This window comes from Toxotes jaculatrix, chromosome 20 (assembly GCF_017976425.1).
Source record: "Toxotes jaculatrix isolate fToxJac2 chromosome 20, fToxJac2.pri, whole genome shotgun sequence".
In the NCBI taxonomy this organism is placed as follows: Eukaryota; Metazoa; Chordata; class Actinopteri; family Toxotidae; genus Toxotes; species Toxotes jaculatrix.
In genome coordinates, this window is record NC_054413.1 from 17,467,190 (window position 1) to 17,481,217 (window position 14,028).

Below are 14,028 nucleotides of genomic sequence, written 5' to 3' on the forward strand. Positions count from 1 at the left end.
CTAAGCAGGGGGGACTGCATTTATCTCCCAACAGCAGGGATCGTGCAGTTAGTACCTGTCAAATCAACAGATGAAGTGAACAAGTGCACACTTCAAAGAGCAGCAGAGAGGAGAAGAATCACCAGTTGCCCATGATGATGTTTCCCATTCAGAGAATTTCACGTGAAGCTCAAAGGCAAGTCTGAGGCCTGACACACACACACACACACACACCATAGTCTGACATGAGAGTAAAGAGGAAGACAATTGCTCAGTCATGTCAAAAACATACACACACATGTACATAAGGACACACACAAAGACAGGTCACACACACCTTCACGTTTGAGAAACACTCACACAGATGAAAAGCTTTCAGTCTACAGAGGAGGCATCAGTGAGGGAGGAATTAGGTTTTCTCCCCGCTCAGGGATTAAAACTGCATCATGAATATTTAAAGGAGATTTATCCAGCATTTCTACCACATCACTTCTTCCAGTAAAAGAGGCTGACAGCGTGAGTTTATCAAATTATACCAAGATGGTGATGTGCTCTGCTAAAAGTAGGGAGTTATGGTGTTCCAGTCAAATAAAGAAGGCGACATAATGAAAAGCAGGCTAGGGCGAGTTTCTTCATACAGTATTTCGAATTGTCTTGGTGTGAGTTTTAGTCACACGAAGTTAATGAACGAAATTAAAACAAGCTTAAAAACCTGACCGAAATCTTTCTGCAACAGCGGTACGACAGAGTCTACAGGCTGGATTATACCTCACTGTGGCTGCAATGCTCATTGTTAAGAAAACAAGTTAGATCCTCAGAAGTCACATTGAAATAATGTGAAATCTGGCCAGAGGGGGAGTCCAAACATATTTCTATCGCAGTTCCTGTTCCATTTGCAAAGCCTCCTGAAGATCCAATTACAAAGTTTTAAACATTTACCCTTTTAGCCTATGATGTAACGCCTTTATACAGTAGATCAATAATGAATGAAGCATGCAGCAGCCATGAGCCTGTGCTGATGATGCACATCAGATGATGCACAGTACTGTGTGTATGGGCAGATGAACATATTGTACTGTACTGGTGTTGGAGAGCTATCTGTGCTTTATGTACACAGCCCCTTGAGTCTCCATCCCCTTCTGTCTCTTAAATCCTGTTATTATCTTTTGAAACTTTCTTCACTCACCCTCTTCCCCCTCTTCAAGGGTAATGTAGAAGAACAGCTGTTCGGGATGAGGGTCTCTTGGGGTGGGGATGTTCGTATATGTAAGTGTGTTTGTGGCGTACACTCGGAAAGGTACGGGCTGATCCCTTCACTGAAGAGCACATCTGCTTACACAGAGGACTTGTTCAATTCATCTCCCCCTCTTTTTCTCCCGACATCGCCCACACCACAGCTCTGTGAGTCTAAGTAGGACAGGCTGCCCCATATAGACTCTCACATGCAAAGACACACATGCTGACAGAGAGCATTACCCAGGTCAGGGTGATCTCTGGAGGTTACAGTATAGGGGATGGTAAAGCCTGAGCTATACGGCTCATCTCAGAGCTACCTTTGCTGGGAGTCAACTCAGCAAAGTCAGAAAGTAGCAAAGTATATTTAAATGGGGCTTCAACTCACAATTAGCTTCACTACCAATTATTCTGTTGATTACGTTTTTATTAAACATTTCGTCTATAAAATGTTACAAGTCAGACTATAATACCATCACAATTTTCTAGAGCAGAGTAAGGTGAAGCCTTCAGATTATTTGTTTTGGCCAAGCAACAAAACCAAAATCAAAGATATTCACGTTACAATGATATAAAACAAAGAAAAGCAGCAAACTGTCATATTTGAGCAGCTGTAATCAAATGCTTGGCAATTTTAAAATGACTTGACCCGGGGGACAAAGTAGTTTATGTAGAATGTGTCTAACCAAAGTGCAAATTAATGTGCATTTCCATCCACAACGGTTCTACAAATATTAGAGGCTGGACGCATTAAGGTAACAAGTCTGTGGGACTAATTCTCCAGTCAGATGCTATTAAACCACTAGAGAAGATGCAGGTGAGTTGACCCAGGCTGAAAAGAGATCCAGCTAAGCCTTAAAAGATGGGATGTATTACAAGAGCTGGAGTTCCCATGATCCATCCATAATGGAAAATTCTGTGAGAAGTGTGATGGAAATATGGCCTTAGCCTCTATTTCATGTACTCAATTAAGAAAGAATACAGCCTCGTCATTGGTCCATACAGATCTGATGTGTTCGTCTCTTTGGTGGAAGTTTGAGTGACATTTAAGTCACGTGCCTCATGTACGTCACCATTTATTCGCCCATGTCTCTTCCGAAAGAGCAACGCTGGTTTATTTTAGCCATCATCACAACCTTTCCTTAACCTTTATCAAGTATTGAGCTGAACCTTAATCACAGAGGAGTATGATCAGAAACTGTTCACATCAGGGACGTCACATCATAAAACGCTCACGCTGCTCATTCTGAAAGGCAACAGCAAATGTCAAAGTCACGTCATGTCAAATCAAACACATGTTCAGGATGGAGGACTTTGTCTTTGTTTTCTTTAGTTTAGCTGCGCATGATGAAATGCACTTTAACGACAACTATAGAAAAAGCAGACGAGTGTCTGTGCTCTGTGCTTCCTGAGAGTCAGCCAGTATTTTTGAAAGAGAAGCTATAAAACACTGATAGCAGGAGAACTTCTTCAGAGAAGGCAAAATTCTTCTTTTAAGCCATAACTAGAAAGGCAAGAGACGCTGCTGGTTTCTTTTTGTTCTCTTTCCAAAAAAGGAAAGAGTAATAAAGTAATGTGTTTTGTAACCAAAGAGACACATCCCTCAGAAGCAATAGAAAATCGCTTCCCTGCAGCACACACTAATCTCTAAGCTTGACACTGTAAAAATCCACCGCCCCCAAAGGTTACAGCCAGTATGACTAAGCGTCTTGTTCCTTTAGAAAGCTGGTGAGATATAAGAATATCTGAAACAGGAAATAATACCACACATAATACAAAATGCTGCAAGGGACGAGAGTAGAAAGAAGCCAAGAGAAGGGAAAAAGCAGCAGTTAGACATTAGATAAGTGGTTTAGTTCAAGTTGGTTAGAAGAACAAAGAGAAACCCAAAGCCAAGTAAGTGTGTGTTACATATTGGTTTATTAGCACAAGGTGCAGGCAGACGACAGTGAGAGTCACATCTAGAAAAAAAGACACTGAGATAGATACTGTTTGGAACAAACAAATCAAAGAGGCTGAATCTAACCCTCGGTGGAACCGTCATGCATCTAAAAAAATGAAGACAGTAAAAAATTCACAATATACAGTGCATCACACTACAGGGTGTAAAATCTGCTCAGCTGTTGTTGTTGTGTCTGTAGCTAACCTTGACCTCTGACCCCTGAAAATATCTCCTTGGAGGTCTTCCATGACCCTCTCTGTCCATTTACAGCCTCAGGTGACGTGTGTTCATGTGCAAATTATACTCTTCACATTCTCATTCTATTTGGCCAATGATTTGTCAGTCTTATGTTAGTGTTGTTGGCATGCCACAGAACCTTACTAGGCCTCATTCACAACTCTTTTTGAAAGGGTCAAATAACCCAAATCACACACACACACACACACACACACAAGTTTCCTCTTGGTTGTGTTTAACTATTCAGAAAGATAATGTGTCAAGATTTTCATCTATCTGTCAAGAATAAATAAAAATAAATAATACAAGATTTAAAAAAAATCTAAAATCCTATCTGTCTTTCCATAAACAAAGCCCTACTTTCTCTGGATAATCCATAAAACTCTCTGTCAGCAGTTTTCACAAACCTCCTCCTACTTTCAGTTACAGATTCTAATCATCTTAAAGCAAAAACACACATAGAAGTAAAATGAAAAAATGACGCAAGAATACCAATATGTTTTGATGAAGGTTTGATGCATATTTTGTGAATGAGGCCCAGTTATTCGTTTCTTATTGACGCTCGCTACACTCGCTTGTGGCAAACAGTATCCTATTATCTCTAAAATAAGTCCTAATAGTTTGGACTGTGTTTGATTGAAGTGTTGGATTAACTGACTGAATTTATTGCTTCTATTACAAGACAATAAAGCAACAGACACAACAAACACAAAATGTTATTAGTTAGGACTCATGGAGGCAAGCTAATAAAATAAATCATTTAACATTTAAAGATAAAAATCTAAGAACCAAACGAACTGCAAACGTACTGCTCATCAACAGTGGAAAGGAACAAAAGACAACGCAAAGACTAGTGGGACATCTCTTACATTCTTTACATTAATGATTGTCCACTGAAGGGCTGGCTTTTGTATTTACTATTTAGTTTTTACGATTTGGTTAAAGAAAGTCTGAAAATAGTGCAAAGCAGAGACAGATTCCTGGTTCGACGGCTTAGACATTTTGGGGAAAGGTGACAAAAGCGTTTCATTACAGGATAAAATAAATAAATAAATAAATAAACGTTTGACAAAAATACAAATAGTCCTTTGGTGAGTAAATATGTGAGTATGTCTGTGTGTGTGTGTGCTGGTTGCCGGGTGTTGACGGATCAGGCTTGCAGCCCTCTCAGCTCAGTTTGAAAGGGTTCAGACAGGAGGATAAGGGCTGGCTGCTGGATGGTGTCTGTGCCTCTGAGAGTGTGTGTGTGTGTGTGTGCGTGTGTGTGTGTGTGCGTGTGTGTGTGTGTGTGAGGACATAAGCGTATGAACTTACTGTCTGCGTCTGCTTCAGTGTGATTAAATGCTATTAATTTTGATTTATTTGCTTATGCCACAGTAGATTTTTTTTTAATGTATAAATAAATAAACTGAATCTCTATGTTTTGTTTTTTTTTGTTCATATTGGACGAGCATACCGCACTTGATTTGCAAATAATAAGTGATCAGAAAGAAACGGACAAGGAGAGAACATTTCATTGGACACAGCGGAAATATTGTAATTTCTGGCCAAAAAGAACTACAGACAAAAACAAAAAAAAAAATACAAATTGAATTTCAAATGTGACTGTGTGTGTGTGTGTGTATGTCCAAACACAGTTGTGTGTCAGAGACACCCAGTTTGCCCAGCGGAGTGAATCACAGTGTGCCAACACATTATTTGGAGGAACAGCGTGTACTGAAGTCAGGACAGCATGGAATGGCTGTGTGTGTGTGTGTGTCTGTCTGTGTGTATGTGTGTGTCTGTGTGTCTAACGTGGTTTCTTGCCCACTACCTCAACCTTTCTCCTTCATACTGGATCAAAGAGGCCATGGTTAGGGTAGTTAGTGTATGTGTGTGTGTCTGTGTGTGCGTGCGTGTGTGTGTGTGTGTCTGTCTGTAAAGGTTGCACAGGGAGAGGGAAGAGGTGTACAGAAGCGGAAGCACAGCTGATTGACAGTCGGCATGGTGATGGAGGCGGGGTCTAGTCCTCTGAAGCATGGGGATTGAGAAAGGGGGAGAAAAAATGAAAATAAGGGAGAGAAGAGGGACGTAGAGTAAGAGAGTGATGTAGACAGCATTTAGGAAGAGTAGAAAAAGCAACATAAGTGCATCAACAAAAGATGATTCATTCAGAGAGAGAGAGAGAGGAAATAATAAAAAGCAGCGTAACAGAGAAATGAAGATAAAGGCATAAATATAAAAAATGTGTTTATGCAGAGGGTCAAGAAGAAAAAAGTAGGATGAGAGGAAGGGATAAGGGGAAAAAAAGGAAGAAAGCAGGTTAGTCAGGCTGTCACAAAATCCAACTCATCTAACAAATGTCAAATAATTGACCAACATGAGAAATGCCAGATGTCTCTCATTCTGCAGGTGGTTCGCCACACTTAACGGCGCTCATCATCTTATATTGGTCAACTATTTGGGAAGATACTCTGAACCGTATACTTATCTTTACATGCCATGCAGTAGTGTCATGCAGCAGAGGTGACATGCAGCATCACAGCACACACACACACACAGAGATCTGCATTTGCTCTGTCAGGATTCAGCTTACGCTCTCAATTCTCTGACCCAGTTACTACTTTTACCGCCTGCGTCCTGCATCCTCTCCCTGGGGTCTGCTGGAATAACAATGATGAATGGATCCAATGCTCCTAGACAAAGCCAGATGCTCTGTCTACTTAAGTAGGTCCACTGAAAAAAAAACATTACATCACACCTCACACTGTACTTTTCTATCACCATTGGTGTGGGAAGTCAGAGATACACATCGACCAGCAACGGACACTGAACATTCATTCAACAGTATTCAACATTCAACAACCACGGTAACACACTGCTATCCCATGCCATGCAAACAGCCAGACAGCTAAGCGGGGGAACATGCCAACACAGATGTCTGATTTACATGCAGATCACTCCTCCCACTGTCACCAGCAGCGATCCCCACCAAGCCTTTTCAGCCATCTCAATGGTACATATGGTACACAGGAACATGAATATGGCAGTGCGCAGCTTTGACAGCTTTAACCTTCCTACATTGCATTGGTATTGATTGGCAACCAGTGGGAAATAAAGAAACAGCCTCGCTCAGTGCCAGTTTAATTCCTCAGCAGACAATAGCTGCTTTTTAAGAAATATATAGAATGACAGAAAAAGGGTTGGTAACCTGCTAAACAGGGCTGAGACAGTTACCACATCACCATAATGCAACAATGCTATGACATTGCTATTATTTTTTCTGTACTCTTAACTTACTCATTTCAGCGATCTGAAATTTCACAAGCTTAATTTTCTCCTCTGCTCTGCGTAGGGCGGCGGGGTACATCTTTTTTTGGCAACACTATCCTAACACTTGTTGAAACCGCTATTTCCTGGGGGCCAATCCCTGTGGTGCTGGTTTCACACCATATGCACTTGCACGCATAGTTTTCGTGAGGTAGAGCACGGGATGAAGAGTATGCCATAACAATCATACAAAACAGCTAACGAACAAACTCATCATATCTGAAGTCTCAGAGAGGAGGAGAGTTACATAACGCAGGAACTCAAAGATGCACAACACAACTCTTCCATTCTTGTTAACAGTGAAATCGGCACCAACACAACATTTAGGGAGAAACTTCAATCTCAAAATTAGTCTCTTTATGTTCACACGTTTTAACCATATTCAGGATATATTATAGAATACAACCTGGTCATTTATATCTCTGTATGTATTATAATTAATCAATCAATCAATCAGAGAACTTTATTTGCCCCCTGGGGGGGCAATTCAAGTATATTTATAACATCAATTATAACATTACCAGGTTACTGTCTTTGATGCAACTGAATTACATTAGTAGTATGAGACGTTCACTTATGGCTGTCCTGGCCATGTTTTATAGTACAATATTTCTTTTTTTATTTCCTTAATTATGAAACTTTGAGTGCAAACTTTTCGGCCCACACCAAGAGAGAGGATGTCAATGTGAATCTGTAGCAGGAGTTAAGCAGTTAACAAAATACCAATCTAACAGCTGCACTGTGAAAGTGTGCTCACCTGCTAAATATCACAGAAGCAGGAACAACCTTGCTTCAGTCACTGGTGCTGTTATATAACTGAAACTGAAATCAACTGGGTTTTTTATATATATATAGCCTTCAGTGTTTTAATTGTGCACAGTGGGGAGACTGACAGCTGTCTTTCCAGGATCAAACATCTGGATTGGCTGCCTTGTGACGTCAGTGACGGTACCAGGGTGCCTTATTGTTTAATGTTACAGGTTTTCTTTTGTTAAACCTGCCGTCTCACTGACTCGAGTCGAGGACACACCTGCACACATTCAGTATTATCTGTAACCTGGTTACTCATATGTGATTCTGCAGGTAGCATTCCTGTACAGATGCCAAAGAAAATGCAAGTCGTCTGACTGGATGACTGGATCTCTGTCTGCATCACGGTTCTCTCACATACACACACTCTCCTGCTGTGTGGTCCATTTACAAATGTGTTAGAGGTCTAACTTTTTAACTTGTGGTACAATATGTTGTACTTTGCATTTATGTGCAGCTGTGGGAACTGCGTGTTGTCAGTGTAGGAGCGTGCACGGACTAATTTATACCCCCATGCAAAAAGTCCTTTCCCTGCCAATGGCATGCACAGCTCTGAAGTTTCAAATGGAACCACTGCGTGATGACAAAACCATGATGACGAAACAGGAGAAAGTATGGATCATGGGGGTTGACATATGAGAAAAAAATGAGACCAGACTACTGGAGGAAAAAAAAAAATCCAATAAGCTGATTTCCAAAATGGACCACACGTATAAACACACACCCACACCCACCAGAAATAGCTCTTCTCTTAGTCTATTTCAGTAGAAACAGACAGCCAGAAGGGAAGATGGAGGATTTGTTCATTAGACCCAATAAGCATTCCTCTCTAGAGCTGTATCTCTTCTCTGCAGCTAATTATCTCCGATATGAGATAACACTGGAACAATTTATTCGCATAATAAGCAACAAAAGGAGCGCTTAGTACAAGGGCTTCAGTGGCTTCATTTATTAAAAGCAGCGCTTCTGATGTTATCAGGGCAACAATTTGACAAATCTCCTTCTCTCGATTAAGATTGATTTTCATGAATTGATTATGCAAATTAAACAATTTCCATTTCACAACTGACTGCAAATTAAGTTTTTCGCCACTGACTCTCTTGCCTCTTATCCTGAGCTTTCACTGACAGAGAGGTCCCACCTCCATTACTGATAAAAGAGCACTGTGGTAAACATGCAGTCCACCTAAGGACTGAGGTCTGCGTCGGTGTCTAAAGACAGCTCACAGCTGTAGCTGATATTTTATAGTTATTCTGCAAATTAACAGTGAACATTCAGAAACATTTGATAAAACAAAAAAAAATACTTTTGCAGGTTATACTCAAATTTCCTGCTACTTTTACTTAAGGTTACTATGATTTTTATGTGGTCGTAGGGTCAAATTTCACTGATGAATAAAGTTTTTGTTTTCCAGAAAAGTGAGATTGTACTGGCAGGGTCAAAGCTACCAATAAAGGCTCCATGAAATGGAAGTTAAGAGAACAGAGTCTGAGTTTCAGACACCCGCCTCCTACAATATTTTTCTCCCACAACGCACAAGCTAATGGCTTAGTGAGACACAATGAAAATTTATTTTTTATTTCACTGCATTTGGTATTTTTTGAGGGAATTTAGGGTTTTTTTATTTTATAATTTAGGGAAGTTTACTTTCTACAAAAAGATGTAAAATTTGCTGGGTACTTCAAAGACTGATTCAACTTTCTTAGCTCAAATATTTCTATCTGATTACTTGTAGGCCAAAGAAAAGTGAATATTCCCAAAAGAAATATATTTCTGGCAGTGTGGAGAAGGCTTTAAAAGTCAGTTTATTCCTGTTTTTTTTTTTTTTTTTTTTTGGACATCCTCTTTAGTTCAACTCCTCACTTTGAACAGCTTTGAGAATTACGAGAGCAGCAGCCTTGTATTCAAGAGGACCTTGAAAGCAATAAGAGCAGCTTACGTCCTGCTCTGAAATCCCACTAATAAGGCTGTGCACACACACACACACACACACACACACAGAATCCAAGTGAGATGAAGAAGTAAGAAGGAAGTAAACAAAGGTTGAAAGACATGATTGGAGGATGAGGTTGATGTAGAGGCCTTAGCAGACTGACCGACGGCAGAGGGAATTGTGGGATGTGTCTTACCGGGCTTTTGTACCCCATGAGCTTCTTGCTCTCCATTCTCCAACGCAGTAACCGTGTCTGCGCGCACACACACACATACACACAAAAACAAGCAAACACATTACTATCCATCTGAGTGCTAATGGCCTGACGAGATTTAAAAAAAAAAAAAAAAAAATCAAACTAAATTGTATTGGTTTGTATGTGGAAATATGACAGACTGCGTATGTATTCAAATGGAAACCACTGACCCTGACCTATCAGGCTTTTTAAATGGCCCCCCTCAATATAGTTGTTGCGCAGTGGGGGGGGGGGGGGCGGGTGTTGTGTGCTGCGTGCCTGTGGGTGTGCTACAGGCGAGCTATGGTCAGGCTATGGGAAGGCAGAGGGCAGCACATATCAGCTGGTGTCAGTGTGGGATGCTGAAGCTGATGCTGTGTGACATCTGACTGCTGAATTGCTCAACTCTGCAGAGCAGGCACATCACACACATACAAGCTATACAACACATATACTGCATCAACATACCAACGCTCTGACATACAAGGGCACGAATGACTCAAACACACGTACACATCCATAGGCATGTGCAGAAACACACATGCATGAGCACAGTGTAGTAAATGGTAAATGGGCTGCTTTTATCCGAAGCGATTCACAGTTTGTCTCTCGTTCACCCGTAAACTCACCACTCACACAGATGGCAGTGAGCTACAGTAACAACGCAAGGTGCTGGTCAAACCACTGGGAGCAATTTAGGGTTTACCGTCTTGCTCAAAGCCACTTTGGCAGGCCAGGGACTGAACCACCAACCCTGTGATTAGCGGAAAACCCGCTCTACTGGTGAGCCTTAGAGGATAAGGATTCTGTATCACGAAGCAAGTTGAGCTTGGTCTGGATTGCTCTGGGTTACCTGACAAACCTAACACGTGTTCAATGAATATCCTTATTTATAAAACATTTGATAAGCTGATTTTTTTTAAATGCATTGCATTGTTTACATGCATGTTTGCTCACTACTCTTGCTTCATGATACAGGCCACAGGACCACAGACTGCAGACAACAGCAAGGCTGCAAAACTGACCATTCTGCAGTGATTCTGCAGTACATGTGTACACATGCGTGCGGTATACACACACACACATACTAACATTACAGCCCGGCATGTAAGCGCAGTCATGCAAAGATCCCAAACCACAGACAGGCATGCAACACAGACATACACACAGCATGTATGATTCATTTGTGTCCACACAAATTAGCACACAGGACACAAATACAAAGAGAGCAGGACTCTCATCAAACACACTTTCAGGCATCAGGAGTGAACATTACATGTGCATCAGGACACAAAAACAGCACCTCTGATTAAAAAAAAAAAAAAAAAAACAAATCTGTGCCTCCTCCGTCTAGCTCTCCTGCTGACAGAGGACAATAAATTGTGGACTGCGTAGCCCTGCTGTTTGGCACGCAGCGTGTCAGCATGTCAGCATTTGTCCAAATGCACACAGCGTGCCACAGTTGATCACTGGCAACACCACCCACGGCCCGTCCTGCAGCCGGCTGCCACTGACGAGTGCCCACACACAGTCTGACTGTCTGACCAAAGTGTCTGTGTAACCAAAAACAGGCCCAAGAGCTGAGTCATCCTCGGTTCACTGTCACTTCCTTTTATCTGGTTATGAGCTCAGCTGTTTATTTGATCCATCCACTGTTTATCTATCTGTTTACTTATCTTTCCATCTACCTTTCTGGAAGTTTTTTTTTTTTTTGTCTCTGTCTCAGCAACACTTTACTGCTGCGCGGTAAAACTAATCAACTGGGCAGTTTAAAAAAAAGATTCAACATCCAGGCTCACTGCAGTAAATGTTGAGCAACAAATGATGCTCATATAATATGATACAGAACAGATGCTCATGTAATAAAAATAACAAACAAAAAAAACTGACTGGAAACCAAACAGCGTTCGACCCATTTTCAGAAAAATATACAGACATCATGTTGATATTTTACTGACCTGTGAAAGGTGAAGTGCCACTATAATTCTATCCTCAGTGATACCAGCTGTTTAATTTCTTGTTAGTAGATTGTTCAGTGTCTTTGATATCATATTTTGATGTTTGGCCAAATGTATCAATACTACAGTCATGGGAGGCTGTGTGCTAAATAATGTTCTGTTTCAACAGGAACTGGCTACAGCTGGTTAACTGCAGCAGTTATCACTTAACCAGCACACACGGTGAGTCTGGAAAACGCCTGCACAGAGCCAGTATGCAAACAACCAAAATTTCCATCCAAACCCAGAGTTATTCTGGTTCTTCTGGTATAAAAGGCAGCATTAACTCTATTTAACATTGCAAATAAGGATGGAAGGTCGCCTGGTTTGTTTTACTAGTTTTATTACAGCTTGGTTCTGTTCTGCTTCACATTCTGTACAAGGTCATGTTTGAAAACCAAATCAATTTTACTTACTGATCTTTATACAGCAGGCCTATAGTAAAATACAAATACAGAGGAACACAATCAATAACTCTGCTGTGGCTCTTTCAAAAGTTTATCGTATTTAACAAGATAAAAGAGGCATTTCACACTAATTCCTGATCCCTAAGAGAGCCCCCAGACTTTCTTTGCCTACAGTATAAAACCATGAAACCACCACCATATTTCCTAAATGCACAGAAAAACCTGTGAATGAACTCAGGACAGCTACACACACACACACACACACACACACCAGCTGTAACACTGGTTTCCGATGCTACACAACAAAGGCAAAACAGAACGTGTTGGCTCTGAACTTTCTTTGTGAACTGAAAACACATCGAATGCAGAAAAAGCCCTGAAAACTGGCGCGACTGCTTTTTAAAAGTAAATGAGCAAAGACGAAACGTGACACTCATCCATTACTATTACTGTATTACTTCTTCCATGTTGCCCTCGCTGCACTGTGACATGATGTGTGTAATATGTAGCTGATAACACAATGGCATCCAAAGCCCATGACCCACACTTATTTAGCCTGGCAGGTCGGTCAAGGACACATTCTTGTTTCCATGAAGGGCCTTGGATAGTGGTAGCGGGGCAGGTTATCATATGTGTAGACCTTGAAGCTAAAACCTTGCACTGGAGGCAGGTGGAGTATTTGCACTGTAACCGTTCAGCGCGGCAACACAACTTCCTGTTTCCAGCTGCGGTTTTCAAAGCAGTGACTGCAGCTCTGCTCATCTTCGGGCTACTATCTACCCTGTGGCTGAATGACACCCCAGCAGATCCAAAATGGCAGCCAGTGTCCAGCGGTGCCTGATACTATCAGTCATTTAGGAGCAGCTGCAGTTCACGTTACATAACACACATTCTCATCCCGGTTAAGAGAATGTAGATGTAATCAAATTCAGAGTTTGCAGACAAAAATACAATGTCATTCAGGAAAATTTCAATCAAAAGACAAGACTCCCTTCTGCAAAATGAATACAGGGATTTTAGTTTAGCTCTTATTTGAAGCTTCATTGAGCAATATTTTTATATTCAAACTAGATTAAATGACAAGTCACCTCCGTTGTTTTGGGCTGAAAGCAGGAATCTCAGCTTTAGAGAACCTGATCTCCTCAGTATTGAATGGCACTTTCCAGCACAGTCAGCACTGTCCAGCAGCCTCAGTGCCTCGCATTACTGTGCTTGTAGTCATGTTGAATAATATCTACATCATCCGTGCTCTACTGTCAGCATCAAGTCAGTCTCACCTGCCCGAGTGTCATCGTTGTCCAGCAGGGGGATGTAGTCTGTCTTTCCCACCGTCTCCCCGACCTGATCGTCGAAGGGCTCTGCCTCCAGCTGAGCCACAAAGTCCCGCTCCACCAGGCTCTCGGGGCCCGGCTGGGGAGGGCTGTCTGTCAGCGCGTCACTCAGACTCAGGTCTAGCTCCGCCATGACTGCGAACAAACACAGGGACACAGGAATAAACAAAGGGAACAGCAAACACGTTAGCACTTGAGGAACGATGCTGTCCAACTCTAAACCAAACAAGTTACAGAAGCAGGTGCTTCGTGAAACATCAAGAAAATAAAAAGGGATGTATTAAGCTGTTTTAGCTTTACTGTTCATCTCCTGCTTTACGGTTCATGTCCCAGAAATTCCCACCAACATCCGGTCCCATGTCTCAGGAAGAAATACCTCAGGGATCCCAGGACTTTTTAACACTTGTTAATGAGTTTAATGACACAACTGTTGTCAATAAAGCATCTCGTAACTAGATCAACTTTTCACCTGCAATGGTTTTGTCCAATTACTTTTCATTCTTAATCAAACATGCAGACTTCAACACCCAAATCAGAGCAGCAGGACAGCAATGCAAAGCTTAGGAATGGAGATCTCAAGAAAAGATATTATAATAGTATTTCTGGGAAGTGATC

At 41.4% G+C, this 14,028-nt stretch overlaps 1 protein-coding gene across 1 annotated transcript in view; it reads right to left on the reverse strand.

Moving 5' to 3' along the window:
- LOC121200238 (microtubule-associated protein 4) overlaps positions 1-14,028 on the reverse strand; it is a 101,081-nt gene that overhangs the window by 64,661 nt on the left and 22,392 nt on the right. Inside the window, exons 2-3 of the mRNA XM_041065402.1 lie at positions 13,360-13,548; positions 9,640-9,696 (exon numbers count right to left, since the gene is read on the reverse strand). Coding sequence (XP_040921336.1) covers positions 9,640-9,696; positions 13,360-13,546 — 244 coding nt within the window. The 5' untranslated portion in view covers positions 13,547-13,548. The remainder of the gene's footprint in view (positions 1-9,639; positions 9,697-13,359; positions 13,549-14,028) is intronic.